Source organism: Oculina patagonica, chromosome 2, assembly GCF_052425735.1.
Source record: "Oculina patagonica isolate OP01 chromosome 2, crgOcupat, whole genome shotgun sequence".
NCBI lineage: Eukaryota > Metazoa > Cnidaria > Anthozoa > Scleractinia > Oculinidae > Oculina > Oculina patagonica.
Genome location: NC_135759.1, coordinates 45,674,997 through 45,700,106, shown reverse-complemented (window position 1 = coordinate 45,700,106; position 25,110 = coordinate 45,674,997). Strand labels below are relative to the sequence as shown.

Here is a 25,110-nt window from a genome sequence, read left to right as displayed (position 1 = left end):
AAAATAAATCAGGTCCATAAATAAAGTGTTTTGTGACTACTGATCTCTGATAAAATGAAAAACAACACTTTAATCGTAGATGAAATTATTACCTTTTGACAAAAAGCTTGAGGTATATACTTCTCTGAGTTGATCACATGCTCAAATCAAATAAATGCCAAATTCAAGACAAACCAAAACCCTGGTCGACAAGAACAGAGATAAGCACACTGCTTCGAAGCCATTTCTTCAAAATCAAATGCCTGTTGTCACTTTACAAAGACACGTAAACAACCAGGGCAAATTAATGTAAAAAGCTACCATACACAGATTTTTAACCGGGATTTTTAATTAAGCAAAATTTAAGTTTAAAGAAAGTTTTATGTTATATGTTATATATAGTCATACCAGGATTGTATTTGCTCGATCCACGCTGCACACTCTCCCGGCAAATATAAAATTATCTCCACAGAATAAGACACAGCCAAGTTGCTTCTGTTGTCAGTGTAACAGCCTGGCATTGGTAACATTGATAATAACGATTTGCATTCTTGGCGATACTGTGGAGTTTCAATCAGACCGCGATGGCTTTGAATAATCCAAATAATGTTTATATCATTAATTTAATCTCAGAAATCTGCTCCAGCAGTTGCAACGGTAGTTAATGTTGAGCGTTACATCAACTACGGAGACGAATTTAGTTCGACACGGCAGTTGCACAACTTGTTTTACGATACTGTCCATACAAAATAAAACTTTGAACAGAACTTGACGGTCTTCTTTTTCGTTCTCAACTTTCCGTGCAGACTCGAATGTTTTTGCGACGCACGTGACACTGATCACGCAATTCCGGGTACATCCACGCGAGAACGCACGCAACTGCGTGTATTCGCGCTGTTTGTGACGTCGAAGATGCCGTAATTTTCCTGTACAAATAGAATAGGGCAATCTCCCACATTTATACATTCCTCTAGTGTTACATGAAGTGCAAATAACTTTGTAAGTCACCTGCAAATATGCACTTCTCTTTGTAGCGCACTTAAGCTCTACCGTGCAAGCAAACACGAGATACGCCAAGTCATCCCGTTTTTCTTTGCGCTTGCAAACATTGGTGGAAATTTACTTTCGTTTCAGAATAATATTAAACGCTACGAGAGCTTTCTCTAGTTTTCTTACAATACATCGCTTTAATCAAACTTAAAACCATTGCAGTCGTTAGATATTTCTGTTTGCAAAAAATCTCAATATTTTTGGTCATGCTGAGGAATATATTTCCAATATTTGAAGAACATGTTTTTACGAAATTAATTGCCATCGGTCATACGAATTTACTTTGTGGTTACGACCGTTCTTGTGATTGGATAGCATCCCCCCGTGCGAGCAAACACGACAAGTCATCCCGTTGTTGTTTGAGCTTGCAAACACTGATTGGTGGAAATTTACTTCCGTTACAGAAAATCGCTAGAATGTTTACTTAACAATTAAACGCTACGAGAGCTTTCTCTAGTTTTCTTACAATACATCGCTTTAATCAAACTTAAAACCATTGCAGTCGTCAGATATTTCTGTTTGCAACGAATTTCAATATTTTTTGGTCATGCTGAGGAATATCTTTCCGATATTTGAAGAACATGTTTTTACGAAATAAATTGCCTTCGGTCAAACGTATTTACTTTGTGGTTACGACCGTTCTTCTGATTGGATAGTAGCCCCCACTGTGTAAATAGTTCACATCGAAGCCAAAATAATACCGTATCGTTTCTGAGGAAACGAAACAAAAAAATAACTGAGGCGACATATCTCGCAAGTGCTTGTGGGACCGTTACTGGGGACGATATGGCTTCTCATCTTTTGTTTTGGTCCCCAATATACGGACTCAAAAATGATGATCTCGCTCCAGATTTGGCCTGCCGAATAGTTACGGCGTGGAAAGTAACTAACACGAAGAAACGGTTTGAAGCCAGGGAAAATAAAGATGGGTGAATTTTAAGCAATATACATTCATAATTAGATTTGTCTTGTTATACGATAGAGTAAATATATTAAGTCAACATTCAGTTAACAAAATAACGGTCGTCTTTTTTGAGAGTCTGCAAATCAAATTAATATATGTTTGTTTTTCTGATTAGAACTATTCATCTCAGACAAACACTTTGTTCGATGGATTTGTTTTAACAATAAATTTAGTATGTTTTGTCAACACTGTGCTCACAAACCAAACAAACAACTTCATTCAATGCCTTTCGTCTTGTCTCTTTGCCTTAATTTCCATTGACTAAAAGCAAAATTCCAAAGAATCCTTGCAGGATTTAATAAACATAGGAGTATGCATATTGCTGGGACATCAAAAACACATGTAAACAATTACATTCATTTGCGTATTTTATTTACCCCAAAAAAAGGAACATTTTTCAGTACCAAATTTAGAAACCTAAACTGAGATCTTGGTGAGAAATAGAGAAAGAAAAATTCACATGGACTCTACTAAAATGAATCCAACCATTGATAGATGTTTTTATTTCGGGACTTTTTTTATTATCGTTTGATTTTTTTTCTTAGAGAGGATTCAGGAACTGACAGACCAAAATACACTTGTCTTAATTGTGACAAGCTAAGTCCACCCCCTGGAATGTGTCAAGAGTCTTGAGTGTATTCATTTGACAGCTTTTCTCTGGAGTGGTTGATTGATCGAGTAGTCACGGTTGATAACTCGAGAAGGTAAACCGCTCTTAACGTAGTACAATAAACCAAAGTGAAAAAAGCCCTCAAAAGCAATAAAACATTGGAAAAAAGAACATTTTCTAGCTCAAAATTGCCCTTGATATTACATCACCGCCACGTTTTAAAGTTTTAGACCAAAGACCGTACGGTAATGCTTGTTGAAATGACATAATAAAAATGTACCACCTGTGAAAGCGATGGAACCGTGAAGGTTTTTACGGGTACCGGCCTACTTCGTGATCTCGCGAGATCGCGCGTGTTTTACAGGCAGTGCAAATATTGACTCTTAAAGATTTTTAGATTTTATTCAAGGGAAAACATAAAAATAACCGGTTAAGTTCGTTCCTCTTGTTTTGGAAGAAAAACACTGTAGGCAAAATCTTGATTTGTGTTTTACGTTTACGACTCGACGGGCTTTTTGTCTTTAAGAAAGACACGAGTTTCACGCTTTATCTGTTTGGCGCCAAAACAAATACTGTTAGAGCGCGCTTTATTTGTCTTAAAATTAATCGTAGAGCTTACTTCCAAATATGGATAAGACAGTCCATCAGCGCTCTGATTGGATAGAATCACGACGCCTTCCGACCCTGCACAACCTATGAAGTCATTGGCGAAGTAGGCAATGGTCCAGGCTTCCATCCCCGTCTGCTGCGGGTGGTCCGGTAAAAGACAATCTTGGGCTGATTTAAAATTCTGAGATAGCTTTTGACTGGTAAATGTAAGAGAGAAATATCTGAATATTTCGTGTTGGGTTTTCGTCGTCTAAGGACGGCTTTATCTCATGTGAGATGAAATTTAGTGTGCTTCTTATTCTTTGCCTGGCGTGGTTATCCCAGGCGTCGCCGATTTCACGTAAGTACGCTTCTTATTTTCAATATTTTTGGTTAAGATCAGAGATCGAACTCAAAACAAGTTGGTCGCGATTTGCATGGTGGCCACAGTCCCCTTAATTTTTACACTCGTTTCTTTAACAACTTGTTTTGAGCGATCAAACTGATAAATCAGTGAACGTTTTGTCCTCTCTAAGCGACTTTTGAGTTCGATAGAGGCATAAAGAACTCCTTTATTCAATTAGTTGTGATTGTTGAGTTCATTAAATATGTAGCTGGCCATGAACAGAAATAGAAGCTGAGATAACGTGACTCGAAAACTTTGAAGAGTTTTAATCATCTGGAGTGTTTTTAGCGGCTATTTCACGTTTGTTCTTTTGACTAATATTGAAAAGCTAGACAAGATCATCGACCGTTAAGGCTTAGCTCCACTAACATCACAAATTAAATTTACCTAAAGCTTATGTCTTGTTCCAACACACGGATAATCACTAGCCACTTTACTCTTAGTATTCCAGAAACAAAATTAAGTCAGTGTTTATTCGACAGTATAAAGATTAATGTTTATGTAAGTAATTTTAAAAGGCGAAATCCGAGATATTCTAATTACAACATGTTTACTGCAAAACCGGTCACTTATTATAAAGTTTAACGCTTGCTGAGGGAAACAATTTTTTGTGGGTGTGTGTTTTGACTTGAATTTCAAATTTTGATCTACGACTGAGGAAGATAGACATTATTCAAGGATTAGTTCACTTTATTGCACGTTTTCACTGATTCAGTCATGGTGTGCGACTTATGACACGAAATAGCGTTGTCTACCGACACCCGTGATCTTTGGTGCCATGGGTCAATGTGTCTGAAAACGTCAGGTGGAATAAACCTTGAAAATCTTCCTACTTCTTGTTAAATTTCGTAAAGATAAACGATTGACAAACTCATTCAACTATTATAACAGTATTTTTGTTTTGTTTGTGTTTCTGTAACTTAAATCGGCAAAAAATTCCGTTATTTTGTGGAGGGCGTAACTCGTTTCTAAGTGTCTACACGTTTTCGTTTCGTGAAATTTCGTAATCATAAAAGACGTTGCCCTAAAAAACTGTTGACAAAATAAGAAGAAACATTTAAAAAAGAGGTCCAATATTATACAATACGAAAAAACATGGAAATTTTTCGACGGCGAACAGTCTTTCTGTTTTAACTTAGCTACCTGAAAAACACATGCTATTTTTACCACCAGTGTAACTCGACAGTTTCCCAGTCAAAAATAGCCAGTTGCAGATTTTTGTTTAACCATGCCTTTTAATTTTTTATCTTTATAAGATATGGCTTTTAACTGGGTCAGAGTTACATAAAAGTGATCGATTTGTGGGATAACGTGGGTCGTTCCCTACTCTTAATAACGCGATCCATGCATGCATGTATGGCTTTTCTTAAAATTTCTGCCCTGAAGCATTGTTCAATAGTGAGTGAATGAAAAGTTGTATCAAGGTGCCTTACAAGGGCCGAAAAAGCAAATTATTCGATAAAACATGTATCTCTTCTTCTACAGTCCAAGCGTCTACGAGGGGTAGAAATAAAAAAGGGTTGTCATTTAGCAGCAGACTTCCAGCAGAATGCGCCCGTTTGTAAAATCCATTGCCATACATAAATTTAAAATAACGCGAGACTTCTTTTGAGAGAAAGCCAAATGAATAGCAGATCATAAATCTTCTGTTCGTTACATTTTACTCATCAATGCATTACATTTCCTAACATTTCTGCCCTGAAGCATCTGGATCTAAGAACGGTATTTTGCTGAGTCACAGTAAATTCTCGCATTAACGTATTTTACTTACCAGAGAATTGATGCCCTTAAGAACTGCGAGACATTGAACGAATAAATAACTTAAATTAACTAGTAAACTGTATATCAACATAAGTTCCGAGGTTCGCAAGTTTAATTACCTGAAGGAATATGAAAAACTAAAACATAATTTGAAATCACATCTTATTCTACACTTCAAACTTCTACGATGAAAAGAAATAAAGCAAATAACGTGATTGAGAGTCCGCCCGCATTCAACACCTGACTACCTGTAGTACACGCCCTTCAGTACCCCCGATCTAAGACGTTGAGATCATGTAGCGAGAGGCTTCGTTTAAAAATAGTGAATCATACATCTTTCTTTCGTTAGAGTTTATTTATTGTTTTGATTTATTGGTTTGAGTTTACTTATTGACACGATTTGATGAAAAGGAACATAAATTGAATAATTTTTTTCAAGGTCTTCAATTCGGCAGTTCTCTCGTTATCGAACATTGTAGATCTTTTCAAAGTCATCGCGTTGTTTCTGCAAATATTCTATAAGCCTCCATAAAGTTTCCAAGACACTACACACAAACGAAAATAAAAACACTTCGACAAAACAAGTGACCTGTATTCGTCGTTTCGATATCTACATGTTGCTAGCAGAATTTGAGCGCCATAGTTCAGGCAAGTTTGACTTTGTATAGCTGTAGAGTGACAAGTCGTTTTGGGAAAAAGACGTAATTCGATAATAACTTTTTGTGATGATGATGACCTTAGAGTCGAAAACGTTTTGTTTTTAAGAACTTTTTTAACTTTTTTATCCCTTTTTAGCCTTTTTAAAATTAATTTTTTGTGAGTTAGTAGCAACGGTATTGGTAGTTGGGTGTATGTTAACATTTGAAACATTTTTTTATGAATCGTAAACCATTCAGTTAAACGAAACTGAAAAACGCTGATTCAATTAAAATTTGTTCGGTTCAAACGAAATTAAACCCAATTAATGTAACAGCTGTTAAATCCGATATATCATCATCGTCGTCGTCATCATCATCATCATTATTATAGTCCAAAAATGTACGACTCCATAATCCTAGAAAACGATTAAAATCAATTTTTTTAACAGCGAGTCTTCCATGTCGTAGCTAGTTTAATTTGTAAAAAGTTCAAGGAGTTAATTTTTATCGAACATTATCACATGTACTTTTACTATGAGGTTTCCTTCAATTTAAAGGAACAGAAAACGCTTCATGTGCATGTAAGCTACTAAAAAGAAAACGCTTCATGTAACCTATTAAAAAGAAAACACTTCATGTAAGCTATTAATAATCGGTCCTACCTTGCGTCTACAGGGAGAAGAGAAAAACGATCTGATGATCTAGAAGCCGACAAAGAAGGTAATAAAGACTGACGGCCATAACCGGACAGTACACGCAAATGATATATACACCTGGAATTTATTTACAGACTTAGTGTTAAGACCCCATCTAACATTAATTGATTGTTGAATTAATGTCACTTTTTCTGCAGTTAGAACAATAATTTCTGCCATAGTAGACGCAATTCTGGATGGAGACAAAACTCGTCGCTCGGATATACCAGGTATGGATTCGGTAAATTCCTATTTTAGGTCCTGAATTTCTCTCTAACACGAGTTTCACCCCTATGCAGTCCCCGGTTATATAATTCCAGATTATTAATGTCAAACTATTGAACGACGAACAGTCATAACAAACAATTAGAATATAAAATGTCTTGGTCCCCCAGAATTGAATTGCCGTTAGTCTATGTGTAAAAAAAACTTAAAAAGGTACAAAATATGTCCACCATCGATTTTTCTTACTGTTTAGCCTTAGAACTTTTCTAATGCCAGCTCATTGATTATTAGATGACGAGGAAAATGAAGAAACAAAGCCGTCCAACACAGTAAGCAGCTTAATTCCTGACACAAGCAACGTAGAAACTACAGATGAAATTACAGACAAGAAGGATCATGACCTTACAAAGAAAAGAAGAAGTTTTATTCCATTAGAAAGCAAATTAGAGACAAATTCAGCTTATGAAACAGAAACTAAAGAAACAACAGATAGTCCAGAACCAGAGACACTTCAAAGTGAAGAATCTGGTGATGCTCATTCCGTAGCTTCTGGAGATTCAGAAGATTCTAACACCGAGAAGGACTCTGAAGAGCAGGAAGTGAGCGGAAGTGCTGAAGGTATGAGTGAAGGTCTCAAGTTTTGTGTTTGTTATCAATGTTAAAAAAAATTGCACATTTATTATTTAATTTTTCAGTAAGTACAGTAAAACGCACATATGAGAGTCCCTGATATTCGGTAACATGCTAAAATCGTTAAAGCTTATATATAAGCTTATATATGAAGTGGTGCATTTTTGGCGAGATTTCCGCCTGGAGCCATGATTATTAATCAGCAGTTTCTTATATGTGGGTTTGACTGTTAATCTTTGCGTAATGTAAAAGAGTTGTTTATTGAAAGGAAAAGTGGACAACTAAACCAGAATGTTAACTGTTTTATTATTATCTTGTTAGAATATTCCAAGAGAAGTGACATTCCAAGGATATTTAAGCCAGATGATGACGAATCATCAGAAACGACAGAAACTTCTCAATCAGCAAAATCTAGCGAATCCTCAGACACACCATCTAGTGGATCTGGAGAAAGCGCGTCATCTGATGAGGCCGAAGAAGTGAAAGAAACCGCTGAGTCAACAAAAGATGCGGAATCATCAGGAGAAGATGTCAAAAGGAACGTCATTCCCACAGAAGTTTTTGAAGAAGGTATTGAAGGTTACGAATCTTAATTTTCTTTTAAAAAGATTGTTTTGGAGGGAAAACTATAAAGGAATGCGGTTCTAAATACATTTGCATGAGGAGAGTGGCATCAAATTGTAGATGGCAGTCTTTTCAAGACAGCAGCACTGAAGTTAACATATGTTGATAAGTATTGTCAAATAGTGTATTTCAAACCTGCACTGAGCTTGTGATATATGCCAAAGAGATTTAGCTACTTTGTTCTTGATCGTTCCCTATTGTAATAGTTAGTAGTTAGATCCAATACTTGGCACTCTCGTTACTCCTTGTTATGTTACTTTTACGAATTTTTAACTTTCAACTGAGTCAAACTGGCCGTCAATTGCTCCGGTTGGATGTTTGCTTCTTACGTTTTTTGAGAAAAGTCGTCACAACGACAGAATTATGAAAAAAAAAACAACAGCTCTTCTTTTCTGGGATTCAGGTAATGACAGTGAAGATAGTGATGATGACGAAGAAGAAATGGATGGGTCTGGATCCACATCAGAATCTGGGGATGCGGAGGATTCTGAAGAATCTGGTGATTCTAGCCAAGGAGAATCGGAAGGAAACAAGCCAACAACTTCCTCGGATGCAACTAAAGATTCTTCGGACAAGTCCAAAAATGACTCTACAGACGCCAAGGTAGAAGACGAGGCGAAAAAGGTTGAAGACGCTAAGGTAACCTCGGAGACGGAAGACGAGAGTTCGGCATCGGGCGAATCCGGAGAGTCTGGAGAATCTGGCTATTCCGATGAATCAGGCGAATCAGGTGAAAGTGGAATGTCCGGTGAATCGGAATATGCTGCTGAGTCAGGAGAATCAGGTGAATCTGGTTACGCTGATGAATCCGGTGAATCAGGTGAAAGTGGAGAGGAATCAGAAGAGGATTCAGATTTGGTGAAAAGAAATGAAATACCAAAGCAAGATAAAGGTATGGCTGAAAGTGACATGTCTGTAAATGTGGTATTTTAAAATGATTCCATTTAAAACAGTCAATGCTATTTTTAATAAAATCGATTGCCAAAATGACCAAGCACTCAGAAATTACGTACCTATTTTTTCTAATTTTCGCGAGTACTAATTTTTGCGATTTTTAAATAATCGCGAAATTTAGTACGCACGAACAAAACATTGCCCGAAATTTAAACACGCGAAAATTAATACCATATTATATATCAAAAGAACAAAAATTTTAAATGTTTAAAACTGCAACTATCGACCATTGAAAATATCTTTCCGTCTTGTTTTTGACTAGCACCCTTCCTCTAACTACTGTTTCGCTCTAGTAAATTGGCCAAAACCTCTTAAGTACAGTCAGCAAAGTTTCCATTTGCAGGCTTCTTGTATATAGTTACATTAAGTCAGACCTTTGTATATTTCCAAAAGTTCCTTTATAGTCTTTGACGACTGCTCCATAAAACACGGGCAAAAATCGCGAAATTTAATACCCTTTATCTCTATTTTTTCTTGCAATCGCGAAAATTAATACTCGCGAAATTCGGCTCTCGAACTTTCGCGAAATTAAGTACGCGTGAAAATTAGTAAGAATAAGGTACAGCACCTTTTTATACTAGCAAGAGGCCACATGTTAGCATAACGTGCCTCATGGAGATGTGATCAGCTTCTTTAGTGAAGCACTCACATTTACGATAGATTGACTGGTCGTTGCTGTTAGTGAAATAAGTAAAGAGGTGCTGCACCTCACCATCTTTGTCTCATTTCAGTAGATTAGCGCAAGATGACTGAACTTTTCATTTATTGGGAAAACTCACCGGATGAGTTTTCTCTTAAAAATAACAAGACTTTCCTCTTTGACGAACGGGCACAAGCACTGTACCATCGTTTTCCAAAAAATATACTTCTCTTACAGAAGCCACTGCTAATAAAGAAGAAGACAGTGAGGAAAACAGCGGTTCCGGAGCAAAGGAAGAAGAAATTGAATCTGATGAAAGTGGAGAGTCTGAAGAGAGCGGAGAAAGCGGAGAGTCTGCCGACTGGGAAGAAAGTGGTGAATCGGGAGAATCCGGGGATTATGAGGAATCCGGGGAATCTGGTGACTCAGAAATTAGCAAGCGGGATGAAATTCCAAAAGACCAAGGTTAGTACATCAGCGAGCCGTACTATATATGTTTAGCATAACCCAGTCCCACTGGCTTACATCTGGCAAAACTATCAATTGATAGAAGGCTCTTGGAGCGCAAGCAAGTTTCGTTTGCATGATTTTAGGAAAGTATTATACAAATTCAAGAGTAAATCAGTTTCTTTGACATTCTATATTTGCTATAAAACAATAAGTCTGCTTTCGGTTTTATCGACTTTGATAGTATCTCTGAGTTCACTCAGGGCTTAGCTTCGCCACAGACCATTATTAGAAAATAAAAACCCCAATTCGTCTGATTCGTAGTCAAATCGTTTAATGATGTGTTTTGTATTGATGGGTTGTTTTTTACCTCCGCTGTATTACTGACTAAGGCCTGAATGCAGACGGTCCGACCTTGTGGTTTAGCTTGTCGTACACATATGACAGCATCGGCTTTTCACCCCTATTTCTTGCTACGCCCTGCAGTTTAATACATCCAGAATCCCTACCCAGATTTTCGTTCCTTTAGGCTACTGGTGAAACACATGTATCTTTATTTTACTGACAAGTTAAAAACCAATATATCAATAAAGGCAGGGCGACAAGTCCTTTGCTGACAGTTTTCTCATTATTAATTTCAGAGGCGAACGAAAATGATGAATCGAGTGCTTCAGGTGAGTCGGAAGACGCCGCCGAATCTGGGGACTACCAAGAATCTGGCGAGTCTGGTGAATCCGGGGATTTTGAGGAATCAGGTGAATCCGGGGATTTTGAAGAATCTGGTGAATCCGGGGACTTAGAAGAGTCTGGTGAATCCGGGGATTTTGAAGAATCTGGTGAATCTGGAGACTACGAGGAATCCGGTGAATCTAGTGATAGCTCGGTGTCTAAAAGAAGTGAGATACCAACAGAAACGGAAAAAGGTATTCGTACATTTCATAAGTCATGATTGTTTATTTAATCTCAAATTTTCACGTAGGCTCGCAATGAGCCCATGATAAGGTGTTATGCAACAATCTTTTTATAAACCATAAACCCAAAAAGAAGCTAAGTTATAGGTAGTGAAACAGATAAAACGTTTGAAGATAAATACATACAAACCATTTATTATAAGCCTAAATACTTTCATAATTGTTTTCTTTGTCAGTTAGAAGAGTACCAGGTTTCTCACAATGATCAAATAATGTGTATGTTTTTACCACGGTCATGTTATTTCTATATTCAACGTGCCTTTTTGTTTTATTTTATTTCAGCTATAGAGGAGATTTCGAAAGTGTCAGATGCATCAAGTGATGGCAGCCAATCTGACCAATCACAAGACAAACAATCTGATAAATCTGGTGATGATTCTAAATCTAAAGAAAGCGACCAATCAGCTGAGAGCTCACAGACTGACCAGTCAGAAAAAGCCACTCAGACTGATAAAGCGAAGAAATCCGTTGAACCGGCTGAGACCACTCAGGCTGACCAATCGGAAGACACTAAGGAGTCGGACCAATCAGGGAGCGAATCTGGAGAATCAGGAGAGAGCGATGACAGTGAAGAGTCAGGCGAGAGCGGTGAAAGTGAAGAATCAGGAGAGAGCGGCGAATCAGCTGAGTCTGGAGAAAGTGCAGTTACAAAGAGAGATGAAATTGCAAGAGACGACGTCGGAAGTGGAAAAGGTATGGCACGAAAATGTGCAGTCAAAGTAAATTTAACTATCCACTTTAGGGTCGGTTGGTCCCAGCGTTATGGCGTCACTGGACGGCATTAACGGCTAACAAGTTATCGTCACTTAGCACTTCATAAATGTAGCTAGAGAAGAGTGAGTTATAGTAACGTGAAACTGTGTAGCAAGTTATTTCAGATATAAATAAACTGATGAATAACACCTCCAAATGCGTTGAATGCGCATGCTTACAGACCCCTTTCCCAGTCTGTCGGGTTTTTACCTGACAAATATGCCATGAGGCAATTTTATGGCTCATCTTTTGTCCCTCCCAAGCCACTCAGAAACAAACTGAAATGACCTGAAAGCGGTCGATAGCTAAAAGTGAAAGTAAATTGTAAATAACTTGTATCACAATGACACAACTTTGTTTTTTTTTTTTCTGTCGTTCCAAGAGTCTTTTTTGTTAAATACCCTCTGATTAATATTCACTTTTTAAAAACCATTACGTTTCATTTATAAGACTCAAAGATTTCTGATGAATCAGGACAGAGTTCCGCCGAAAACAATGAATCTGGTGAATCCAGCGGATCCGGAGAATCAGGAGAATCAGGAGAATCTGGCGAGTCCGGCGAGTCCGGAGAATCTGGTGAATCTGGCGAGTCCGGCGAGTCCGGAGAATCTGGTGAATCTGGCGAATCCGGCGAATCAGGAGAATCAGGAGAATCTGGCGAATCCGGGGAATCCGGAGAGTCTGGAGAAGGTGAATTATCGAAAAGAAGCAAGATACCGGTAGAAAATGAAAAAGAAGGTAACTATAAGAAAATTCTTGAGAGCAGTGCTTAAACGATCAGAAGGTTAAAAGTTTCCAGTCCATATCGTACCACTTCGTGCAAGGCGATTGCACAATATAGCCGTTGTTGGATGTCGAATTGTGTGTTTGCTGAACTTGCTTTTCTGTTTCTATTTGGCGCTTGTTTGCATGGACGAAAACTGGTTCACCGCTCCAGCCACTTTGCTCTTCGGGGATCAATCTTTTTCCGTCTTTTGATTGATTGATTATTTTCCCCTTCTGTGGTTTATTGGGAAAACCCGTTTCGGATTGGCTTTTGTTCATCAACTGGTTAGCCCCGAGAGCGTGATAGGCGGCCGTTTTCGCAGGCTATCAACTGGTTGAACAAGTTTAATTAGTTTAAGTTAAGCAATAAAATACCTTTTCAAGCATTTTCGGTTAAAACAGTACAAAGTTTCTATAAAATCATTCATTGGGACACTTGCAGCAAATCAAACTGATTAAAAATATTTAGTGCCGACAGAAGACGACCTAAGAATATCGAGTATTTTAAATGGAAACATTAATTAATCTTACACAAACTGCTTCGGTCTAATCTTTCACTTCAATACTGAATCACCATTAACTTATTAATGTTAACTTTAGATAAAAGTAAAGACCAGTCAGATGAGTCGGGCAGTACCGAAGAAGAAAGTGGGGAATCAGACGAATCAAGCGAAAGCGGGGAGTCTGAGGAGAGCAGTGAATCTGGCGAAAGCGGGGAGTCTGAGGAGAGCGGTGAATCTGGCGAAAGTGGTGAGTCTGGTGAGAGCGGTGAATCTGGCGAAAGTGGGGAGTCTGGGGAGAGCGGCGAATCTGGCGAAAGTGGGGAGTCTGGAGAGAGTGGGGAATCTGGCGAAAGTGGGGAGTCTGGGGAGAGCGGCGAATCTGGCGAAAGTGGGGAGTCTGGTGACTCTGAAGACCAAGCGATTTCAAAGAGGAACGAAATACCCCATGAAGAATACGGTGTGTGATTTTTTTCCAGAATAAGTAGGTAGTTAATCTTAAGGCAATAGATCGTGGTACTGACTTAACTTCCCTGGTAAAATCTTTATAAGATCCTCAAGGATCTTGATCCTCTGGACCTTGATTGGGATCTTTTAGGATATTCATCCATATCCTTCAAGATCTTGTAGGGTCTTGCAAAGTTCATGCAAGTCCCTGCACAGATCTTTCAGGATCCTAATGAAATATTTGAGAATACTTAAGGATTCTTGAAAGGATCTTTGTCAAAACCTCACGAGATCTTAATTTATAAGTTCCTTTTAAAATCCTTGAGGATCCTTAAAAGATCTGTGTCTTCAAGGATTTTAACGGGACCTTTTCAGATCTTTGCAGATCTTCGAAGATCTTGCAAAGATTTTCACCAGGGTTGTTTGGTTTACGTCGATGGGGCCGAACATAATCTCTTTGTGCCCATACGCAATCAATCTTGCTGCATAACTGCACGTGCGCAATTTACCATAATATTATTGATATGGAACTCAATAATAGGCATTTCAATAAATACTTCCCAGGCAACTAATAATATTCTACTAGTGACATCATTCCTGCGGATAAAACAGCAGCGGTAAATGTATGTGCACAATTTGTATTCAAGATAGGTCAAAAAGAAAGCAAATCATACAGTGCGTTTTTTCTCCTTAGGGACCGGTCATTATTTATCGCCTGGGGGGGAGCGGAGGATTTTGGGGGGGATCACTTGAATTATAGATGAACATAAGGGGGGATCAGTCGTAACTGAGAGCCCAAAAGGGGGGTCACTGAAAATTTTGGCAGGATTCAGATGCGGGACCACTCAAATCTGTTTGGATAATGAGATTTTTACAGCATACAAAATAAATGCGCCCTTTCTACTGGGATATGATTGCATTTGCGATCTCAATTTGTTCTAACACAACTTTATTTAAAAAACGAAAGCTGTCACACTGGGGAATGTGCACATTTCAATTTATATCTAGGACGTTTTGTGTTAATACTTTTAAATCTTTCCTTTAAAAACGAGCTTAGCTAATATTCATCTTTGAACCATAATACCTGATAACTGAAACATTGTGAAATAGCATGTTTGTTTAAAGGAGCAATGTCACGGCAGTCTACGTAATTTTTTTTGATTACTTCCAAACGGAAGGAAACCTCAAAATAATAGTTTTCTAAAATAGAAAAACAACAAAGGAGTAATAAAAATGCGAAAATAACCGAGGTTGGTTTCGACTGATGAAGATACGGACGGATTACAAACAACAAACTTTAAAAAACTTGCCAATTTTTTCAAGTTTTTGATGCGGACTGAGGTTCCGGGTACAGCGTTGTCTTTGTGCTTTTTCTAAATAGGCGAACTCATCGCCTTTGAATGCAACTCTTTATTATGCCTGAAATTAACTTATTAATGTTTTGACACACTCCGTAGTTCTCACTCTTTAGAAAATTATTCGCTTTGTTTGACAGCCCTCTATCTTATCAAGTTATATCTTACCAGAACTCCATAACTGGTAACTGAATATGGGTGCAAAGACATCGGGGGGGGGGGGGGGGGGATCACGAAAGTTATCAATAGTAATGAGGGGGGATCACTTCATGGAATAACGTTTAAAGGGGGGATCACCTAGATTTCACCAAAGTGCCCTCTCGTTTCTCTCGCCCAGATTCGTGTTAGTGACCGTCTTTGTTTAGTGGGAAAGCATGTAAATTCACGTGATTTAACAACGTATCCTGGATGATTCGTTTCTGTACATGTTCTTTTGTCATGTTGTAAATTTTACTTAACAAACGTCTTTCACAAGTTACAGTACTCATTTGTTGGTCCGCAATAATGACACACCGCCGTACATCTGTCATGCCTTTAACCAACTAATCTGTATCTAAAGCAATTATTTGCGTCTTTATTGCAGATGTTTCAAAGTCCGAAGAGTCCGATGAAAGTGGCGAAAGCGGCGAGGGCGGAGAGAGTGGGGAGAGCGGCGAGAGCGGGGAGAGCGGCGAGAGCGGGGAGAGTGGGGAGAGCGGCGAGAGCGGAGAGAGTGGGGAGAGTGGGAGAAAGCGGCGAGAGCGGGGAGAGTGGGGAGAGCGGCGAGAGCGGCGAGTCCGGTGATTCAGAGACTTCCGGTGAATCGGCCGACGGGGAGATCTCAAAGCGTAGTGATATACCTCAAGAGAAACAGGGTATGTACATAGCATGAAATGATTCGTACAGCAACAACAATAAACTTTATTTCAATCATGATCTAGAAATTTTGTTTAGCCCAACAAGATGATGTGTGTTTTTCCAATAACCAAACTTTAAATATAAAACTGAATAGAACGCAGTTTTTGTGAAGAACGAGACCGACTGTGGGAACACGGGGTGTAGAAGAAAGTTTTCACAGGAAGCTTTCTTGAACATTTTTAGAGAAATAAATTATGTTTTCGCGAGCGATCAATACGTTTGTCAATGGTTCGCTGATTTAATATAACTGCTTTTAGTGATGTTTTCTTACAGTGTGTTGTGTAATGTTTTTTGAGGGTTTTCAACGCAATTCTATTAAAAGATGTTCACGCGTTTGTTTCACTCACATTGTAGAATTAAAAAATTCATCAGGATCGGGAGATTTACCTGAATCTTCAAAAGAGTCCGACGAAAACGACGAGTCAGGAGAGAGCGAGTCGGGCGAATCCGGAGAAGCCGAATACAAACGAAATTCCATCCCGAGGGACAACGATGACTCAGAAGATGACGATGATGATGATGACAGTGTAGATTCCGCTGTGGAAAATAACAGCAAAGATGAAGACACCTCTGATGGCGAGCAAGAAGGAAGCTCTGAGCATGATAGCAACACACGAGGTAAAGTGATCACTGATACGATGGGTGACATCGCAGAAGCTGCGCTGAATAATAAAATTGAGAGGAAGTCGGACATTATACACAGCTTACCACAAAACACCGAAGAAGCTCCGAGCAGTGAGGAAGAAACGAAAGCAGCGTCTAAAGATAAGAAGAGTGGTGCTGCGCTGAAGAATTTGTTTACTGCCTTGGCGGACGGTGAAGCACAAGCCTCAGGATCAGGGGAAGAGCTGGCTTTGAAAGAAAAGTCGCAAAGCACAAATTTCGTTAAGCGAGTAAGTAACGTTATTAAGGTCGAGTCATAATTTCACATAACAGACAATCAGTGATCCCACGTGCACCCCAACCCACCCTTCCACACCGATCATTTTCATAGAGCCGATCTTTTCTACTTTTCCATAGTCAAATGCATGGAAAACAGAAAACGACTGTCAGATTTCCTCAGAAAATTCTGTGTGGCGTCCGGCTTAAGTGCATATCTTAAAATAACAAACACTGCGGCATTTCAAGCCATGTGTGCACCACATTCAAAACTTCGTAGAAAAGTGCAAAGCGGGAAGGGTCTATAGCGAGTCTATATAGGCTAGAGTCAAGCCTGCGAGGGAGATTTTCTCATGTTATAGCCAAATTATGACAACAAAGTACTACTTAAAATGAAGAGCAGAGAAGTAATTTTCTGGCTAGCGCTGCTATCCGATAACTAGTTTTTCCTACCTCGTCTGAAACTTATAGATGTATAAATATATATATTTTTAGGAGCCTGCTGAAAAAACAGAATTCAAAAGTACTTTAGATGACATCTGGACGCAAGGTAAGTAGTACGATTTAACAATGCAAGTTAACTTAGGTTAGCAGAGAGAAAATAAAATCAGAAAGGCGTTTTAAAGTGGTCACCAAAACATGAAACAACACTTGAGCCTTATTTGCATGGCTATAAAACGTTACAGCATTGCAAAAGCATAATGTAATGAAAAAAATGTTATACAAACACAAACAACAAAAACAAAGACAAATAACAATCAATAATCAAGCGTTTTTCAAAATTTTCTCTCGCATATCAATACCAGTACGATACAAAAAACAAACAAACAAAACAACCCACAGGGGCGGATCAAGGGTGAGAATGCAGGGGGTGCGCACCCCTCCCCCCCCCCCCCCTTGAGATGACCTGCGGCTTTCTAATACAACTGATATTCTGCAAAAAAAATATGGTGCACCCCCTCCTAAGAAAAATCCTGGATCTGTCCCTGAACCAGGCCACCATAGGTTACATAATACGTGTTAAAGGCATAGCTGGTGAAATCCAAAAGTCTGAAATGTTAATAGTCACTAACGCATGTATTTTAATTGAACTAAAGATGACAGTGCCGCCTCTGATGCTGATTCAGCTAATTTCAACTTGAAGGAAAAACAAGAATTTGCGCAGGTTAGTTGAATCATTTTAATACCCGAAAAAAAATCCCTTCGCATGATATTCAGACTGGTTTTCTCTTCCACTAAAGACAATAATTTTGCAAAATTCAGCAATTATCCTTTTAATCCTTTTCTCTCTTTCAAATGTACAGCTTGCCGACACACTCAGAAAGTCTCTTCCCTCGGAAAATGCAGAGAAAGCCAGCACAGAAGTTGATAAAGGTACGTTCCACTGTTAAGGAAAAACGTGTTATTTTTGTTATTTCAGCAGTGAAAATAGTCTGGGAGAAAAATATCAGTCTGGAAATAGTGGATTCTGGATAGTAGGATTCTGGATAGTGAAATAGTGGATCTCTGAAGGCATTCTATTTCATCACGTCCCGCTTTTGTGGCACTTAACATTAGTACATAAATTGAGCATTCTTTTTGGACGCTAATCGGAAGATCGTCAAAATGTTTCCATTTTGACTTTGTGAGACCTTTATTTTTAATATTACAGGCATAGAAAAACTTACTTTCAATCAGGACAGAATACCTGAAAGTGGCGCTGTTCAATTAAGAATAATCTGCCTCAAAACGCACGACAGTGTAATAAACTCATAAAGTGGCTTACACACGGGACGCATGTAAATTAGCGCATTTTGCTTTATCTTTATATTATAATATATAACATAAGCCCTTCCTTGTCTTAATGCTATGTAGCGATATCTTAACTCAAATTATGCGGCATGAATTATAGACCTTTAACTTAATTGTTACTTTGCAGATGTGGAGGCACTCGAGGGGTATGCTGACGCACTCACAGAGGTTGGCGGTTTAACTCCAGAGCATCATAAAGCTATCGCCACTAAGCTTGCACTGGACCTTATGGAGGACCTGAATATCGATGAACAGCAGAGATCTGATCTACTGCAAAAGGAGACGGCATTTATTAAAGATGCAGAGATCGCATATGTTAGAAGTAGGTGTTCATATATAGTTTAGTAACTTTCAGGCTCAACAGAAACCCTATGGTGTGCTCTTGAATAAGAGGGGTGTTGGTAGCGGTGAACTGTTTAAGGCCACTTGGCAAAAATCATAGGAGAGGTGGGGAATCCTCACTTCATGCTGCTAGTATACAGCTATTTCAAATGACGTTGTCATATCCGAATGGTGGTCTGCGTATTCACTGGAATTTTGCATATTGGTCTATGGGAAATGTACAAGTTTGTATTTTTGCACGTGAAGAATTCATGAACTTGTTTTCCTCTCAGGAGGCCTTTTTCCGTAGCTTTATTGTCGAGTGGCTTAGAAAAGTCTTCTAAAATTCAGTGAGCCTTGTTTCCACGGAACTCAAAGGATCACTTTTTCACCAAACTTTGAACAATTTTAAAAGCTGTAATACACCCTTTTGGTATCTATATGTTAACCTATTACACATATTTGGCATATTTCTACCTAATCTTTTGTTCATGTTTTTTCTAATCAGGTCGGATCGCTCAAGTCAAACAAGAAATGATTAAATTTGCCCAAGACCACCCGGGTGATAAAGAGATTATCCGTGCTGAGGCAATCAAAAGACTAGAGGACATAGTCGAGAAACTTCCCCTCAGAAAGTCAGTGATCGAAGCTCAGGAACATAAATTAAAGAAATCGCCAATGCTGCTAGAGATTGTTGCTTCCACAGACAAGAAACAGCTGAGAGAGAGAATCCGAAGGGCTTTAGCAGATTTTATAGCCGAAGACGTTGTATAAACCCTAAAAAAACGACAGCAGTGAAAAATGGACACACGCGACCTTAAACAACGGTCGATAAAACCAAACTCATGTATACACAATACATGCCGTTTCATCCACATACGGAAGACATTTAGTACATATAGTCTTACACAAAATGCGTTTGTATAAATATAGAGCTCATAACCCTAAGCATTACAACTTCCCCCCAAAATCAGAAATATATTAACCAACCATCTCTTGATCAGATCCTTAGAATTTTAGTGCTTGATTTTTGTTCATTGATTATAACGTCTGCATGGTATGGGTTTTCCTTCCCGTGGATTTAAAACTTAAACTTTTTAAATTATATTAATTGTTTAAAACATTTTGATTTAGGTCTGTTGTAGACCTTTACCTCTACGCGAACTCAACTAAATTCTCATACGGGACTTTTGGTTTGGTTGGTAAGGACAATGGGCCAAGCAGGGCTCGATGACGTCATTGTAAAAGTTGCAAAGAATGCAGGGAATAAAAACATAAGTAAAAAAGAAGTGGGGACGTTGCAGTATTTTAACAGTAACCCTGCAAAGACATAAACAATGCTCAATAAATTAGAAGTAATCTAGGTTTGTAGCTTTGTAATCGGTTAACCAAATATGTAAATTTGATTCTATGATGAATGTAAATAAATTTCTGAAAACAACTTATTTTGCTTCTTACAACGAACGTGCAGAACTTGTGTTGGCTCATTTATGGTGAAACTTACAGTATTACAAAGGAGAAACGTTCCGCCTAAAAAAAACACGTGAGCTTACGCTTACTTATAGCTAGAAGTTTCAATAATTATTCAACATAGTCCTAAACTTCACCAAGCTACACATTTTGTACTATTAGCTGTTGAACTGCTTCACAAACTAAAAAAAAACACAATATAGCGTAATTAAAATCCTTAGATTGAACCGGCATAATTTACAATGCGCACCATCAAAACAAATGCTATAAAAGGGAAATAGCTTCTTATTTTAAGAGTGGAAAAGCTCCTCCGTTTTTGTTGTAACACGTAAGTCTGCGTTACAAACTTTGATACGATACAAGGGATAAAGGCAAAAACAGACTCCATCTTGTTAAGCTAACGCGCGCGTTTTATAATTTTTTTAACGGGACAAGCGATAGCTAAGACGAGGTTTGGTTAAAGAAGCGGATATTAAGTAACTCATCAATAATTTCCCTGTTTATACGAACTAATAAGATAGGGTCAGGCGAAAAATACTAAGATTGTTGCTTGTTGATAGAACAAGTTCTTGAAATATTTCTGACACTGGCTTAGTGAAACATAAAACAACGTTTACAATAAAACCTGTGAAAAGACGTTTCGACCGAATTTTATAGAAAACGTTTTTTTACGTTTTTCTAATTCAGTGTGACGAGTATTTCAAGACGCAGTTTTTGCTTATTAGTTTTATAAATGCCATGCCATATTTTAACTCTGACCTTCCAGAATCATTGACGTTATATATCAAACACAAGAGATATCGGGATATCCGAACACCGAGAAGAGAGTTGAAAATACGACGCGTAGCAGAATATCTGTGATGAAATTGAAACACTGTCGATGAAACACTGTCTCAAGTGTTTGATATATCTTCTCAATCGAAACAAAAAATAAACTAGGGACAGAAACCCTTATAACCACAGTCACGGAGTAGGAGAAATAAAATCGTAAAAATCTATGCTAATTTCTACCGGGTATCCAAACCTCTTAACGGTTATGATTTCCTTTGTTTTAACTTGATGAATTATTAATGAGTTTGAGAAATTCATGTTAATTGGGGCGTTGGTGGTATGTTTGCAAAGCATGTCGAGTTCTTAACTCTATCTGCTCATATCCAAAACACCACATTTACTGCAAAATATCGTAGCTTTCCCGAGTCTTTCGATCTGGCGCTCGTTATCTAGATATCTGGGATCGGACCGAGTCAAGCTTGTGCGTCGTCTCAGTTTTTTCCCTTCGCGCAACGTTTATTCTTGGCAAAGTTGAGACTTGAAAAATAGAAATAAAACTCTGAGTAACAGCAGCGGCAGCTAGTTCTGGGAACAGCAATAGAAGGCAATGTTAGCATCTTGCCAGGATGAAGTGCATCGTCGGTTCTAACTATATGCACGAGTTGAAAGCCTTTCTTTAAAAAAAAATGGTTAAATTTACTTTGAGTTCTCCTCAGCATCAGATTCCGACATCTCAACCGTCAACTGAAATTCGCTTATTGCTCAAACTGGTTGCAAATCAGACAAACGCAAAATTCAATGTAAAGATACGTGTAACAGGAACTGTTTTAACTTTTATTATGTATATTGCCTGTCTTACACAGTACATTGTCCAAAGAATTTGCGCATAATTATTTTGGTGAAAATAAATCTACATCAAATCTTTACCTTTGACCCCAAATAGGAATTATACGGTGGTACTGAGAAACAAGAATTTGGATAATTGATACATTACATACCATTTTTTTAACAGTGGTCAAATTTTCTTGACGAAAATATAACTCTGTTTGGCAAGTGGCACCATGATCTTTGAGGCAGAAAGAACTGGAATCGAACTAAGATAAAACTTGTACGGTTAGACCAGATTTTGGCTGACACGTGCACTATAAGCTTTCTTATGCCAAGCCCTCTCTGAGAACTTTTGCTTATTTTCAGCTAATAATACCTAGTACATCATAATAACATCTTTTGCAGCCAGGTTGCACATCAGCGCAATCATCACAAGCGTATACACGCATGCGCACATTAGAAAGGTAGATATAACACAAGGCAGCGTGACACTTCGTTGTGTGCGTGACGCAACCTTCCGCAAACGTCCATGGTTAGCAGGGAGGGGCCATTTTCTGTGCGGGGCACGACGCTCAGCTTTGTCACGTTTCCTAAAATTAACAACAAGTAAACCAGATATGTACATCACGTTATTAAATATAAATGAAGATTCAGTACTTTCATTGGACAACAGGTATTGCCTACTGTACCAGTAAACCACAGGAAAATTATAGTCAGCTTCATGTTCTTTTAGTCCTAATCTTACCTGAGAATGTGTGAATCATATGTACTCCTGATCTCACGTCGTAGTTCTGTAACAAGAGAATAGTGGAAACTTTAATTACATAAACAAATCGCTTGCAAATGAAGCTCTGTGACGACATTGTGTTAAGTTTAGACATAAACGGATCTATATGAGTAACAAGGTAGCAAGGTAAGGTGATACGGGGATGTTTGCAAGAGTGGTTATGAAAAGAAGCAATAGAATCTTTATTTGAGTGCCAAATTTTAAGAGTACAATGTAGCTTAATACATGTACCTTGGCTCGTATCCAGACCTGGGTTGTATACCGTTCCGGCTTCTTTTCCCTTGGTGTTGTGGGCTTTCGCCCATCTCAATATCTGAGATTTTGACATTTTACTGAACCCATTTAGTAGATGAACACTTTGATTTTATTCTTTGCTTTTCAATTAATTGCTTGTGTTCCATTTCCTTCTCAATCATTCCTCAGACTAATCTGTACTTGAAGATGACCACAATCTATATCAAGAAAATAAAACGTTTTCCATTGTACCTGTGGCTGGTGTTATATGTTCCACTATTTGCCTGCACAGAGGACATCTTATTGTCCCCTTGCTGTTTGTTCTGAAGTTTAATTGACGCAAACAGGGATCACAGAACACGTGATCACAAGAACACTTAAACGGTTCATACAATAGATCCAGACACACAGCACAGCAATGACGATCTTGAATTTCTGCACTGGCGACCTGACAGAACACAAAATAATGTACAATAAGCAACAGAAAATGACAATCAATTATAAGAAATAGAGTTTTTTAAGACTAAATGTGCATGTATTTTAAGACCAAGTAAAAAGTTGTAAAAACAAGCCTTGAGCTTAACTGCTGCATAAGTATCATTACAAATTATATGCTGCAGTTTTAAATGAATTTCAGGTCAAAATGGTTTCAAACTAGTTTGATTTGTATTTTTCTTTGCTTACGGATTATGGCAATAAATCTGGAGCTAAAGAAAATACAATTCAACCCCCTCCCACCCCCACCCTTGGCTGGTTACACTTGACATTTTGTCAGTTATCCAGTCTGTCATCAAAAACAGCATAATGACTGCAGCCATCAATAAAACCTAGACTGCTTAGTCCATGGTCAATGTGCTTACAACCAAGGCCACCGTACCGTAGACAACAAGCACTTGCTCAGTATTCTATGTATTTTATTTTTACTCTGCAGTTTATTTCACAGAAAGGTGGAAAATAAAAAACATGTAAAATGGGGCTGTTGCATATAGATATTGGGAGGGTGGAGGGGTATTTTATTAAACACTCATGATGTCTACAGTACAAAATATTTTGTATTTTCTTCAAAGGCTGTATCAATTATCAAGTTGTTAACTCGCAGCCATTCAGTGTTTTGTACCTGATTTCTTGTTTTCATTGTCTCCCCAAAGCCTTCATCTATAGTCAAACAACTATAGTAAGTCCTCTGATCCTTAGCGTGGGTAACCTGTGGCTCAATGTTCAATTCTGCATGCAAGTCTAATTCGACATTTTCCAGTGATATAGGATGCCTTCCTTTCCTTTTCCTTTTAGATCTGGGCACATGTCTTTCCTTATTATTAAGAATGTGTACTGCTCCTCTTAAAGAGAAATTTGATTCCAGTAATGATTTGACACATGACCTACAGGTGCAATTACATGACCGCTGTGAAGGCAATCTTTGAGTTCTTTCATCAGTGACTGCTGAATTTTCATTCTCTGTAACAGGATGTGCTTGACGTACATGTGATTTGGCAACATAGCACTGTTCACAATGGCCAATGATATTTAAACCAATTTGATGGGACATATTTGTATTTTTATCTTGAGGTGGAGTCGTAGAGTTTCTTTCTACAGGAATAAATAACTCACAAGAGCTGGATGCAGATTCCTGGATCACACTTAGACTGGAATTGCATAAAGATTCTGTTTTGCCATTGTCTACAAAGAAAATAATTTTCAGAATTAGTTAAATTTGCTACAAAGGTACATGTAGATGTAATGTACAATAATCTTACTGTCAGTAGAATTTATGTGCCTTCAGTCCTGGTTCTTGTATGTAATTATAATATTAATTTATTCTAATTAAAAATTTATTTGCAGGCTAAGTGAAACATTTCTTTTATTTTGTTTTGTTTTTTGCTTTGTTTCTTGTTTTTTTTTTTTAACCAAACTTGCTCAAAAGCAACACAATATATCCACATCTTTTTTTGTTGGTGTGACAATGTTCATGCTTTGTGTGAGTGATTGCATATTTTCTTTCTCTTTTTTCTTTAACAATTAAATTTTGTTAAAAAATAATAAGACTGAAGATGAACTACAAAATGACACTTCTTCCCCTACTGTATGGAATTGCTCCACTTTGTGTTCCTGACCATAATCTACACAGCACAA

At 38.0% G+C, this 25,110-nt stretch overlaps 1 protein-coding gene and 1 pseudogene across 2 annotated transcripts in view; one reads left to right on the top strand and one right to left on the bottom strand.

Moving 5' to 3' along the window:
- The first annotated feature begins 3,354 nt into the window (after positions 1 to 3,354).
- On the top strand, positions 3,355 to 20,331 carry LOC144644864 (uncharacterized; annotated as a pseudogene). The gene is made up of 18 exons (XR_013569206.1): positions 3,355 to 3,552; positions 6,672 to 6,716; positions 6,850 to 6,921; positions 7,208 to 7,534; positions 7,868 to 8,116; positions 8,574 to 9,062; positions 10,002 to 10,229; positions 10,853 to 11,134; positions 11,465 to 11,875; positions 12,386 to 12,673; positions 13,301 to 13,660; positions 15,586 to 15,856; positions 16,254 to 16,792; positions 17,274 to 17,328; positions 17,876 to 17,943; positions 18,083 to 18,152; positions 18,697 to 18,891; positions 19,399 to 20,331. The product of XR_013569206.1 is annotated as an uncharacterized LOC144644864 (transcript).
- Positions 20,332 to 21,951: 1,620 nt separating this feature from the next.
- The window catches only part of LOC144644890 (E3 ubiquitin-protein ligase RNF180-like), a 5,000-nt gene continuing 1,841 nt past the window's right edge, over positions 21,952 to 25,110 (bottom strand). The window contains exons 3-6 of the mRNA XM_078504446.1: positions 24,098 to 24,657; positions 23,233 to 23,428; positions 22,705 to 22,750; positions 21,952 to 22,549 (exon numbers count right to left, since the gene is read on the bottom strand). Coding sequence (XP_078360572.1) covers positions 22,336 to 22,549; positions 22,705 to 22,750; positions 23,233 to 23,428; positions 24,098 to 24,657 — 1,016 coding nt within the window. The 3' untranslated portion in view covers positions 21,952 to 22,335. The remainder of the gene's footprint in view (positions 22,550 to 22,704; positions 22,751 to 23,232; positions 23,429 to 24,097; positions 24,658 to 25,110) is intronic.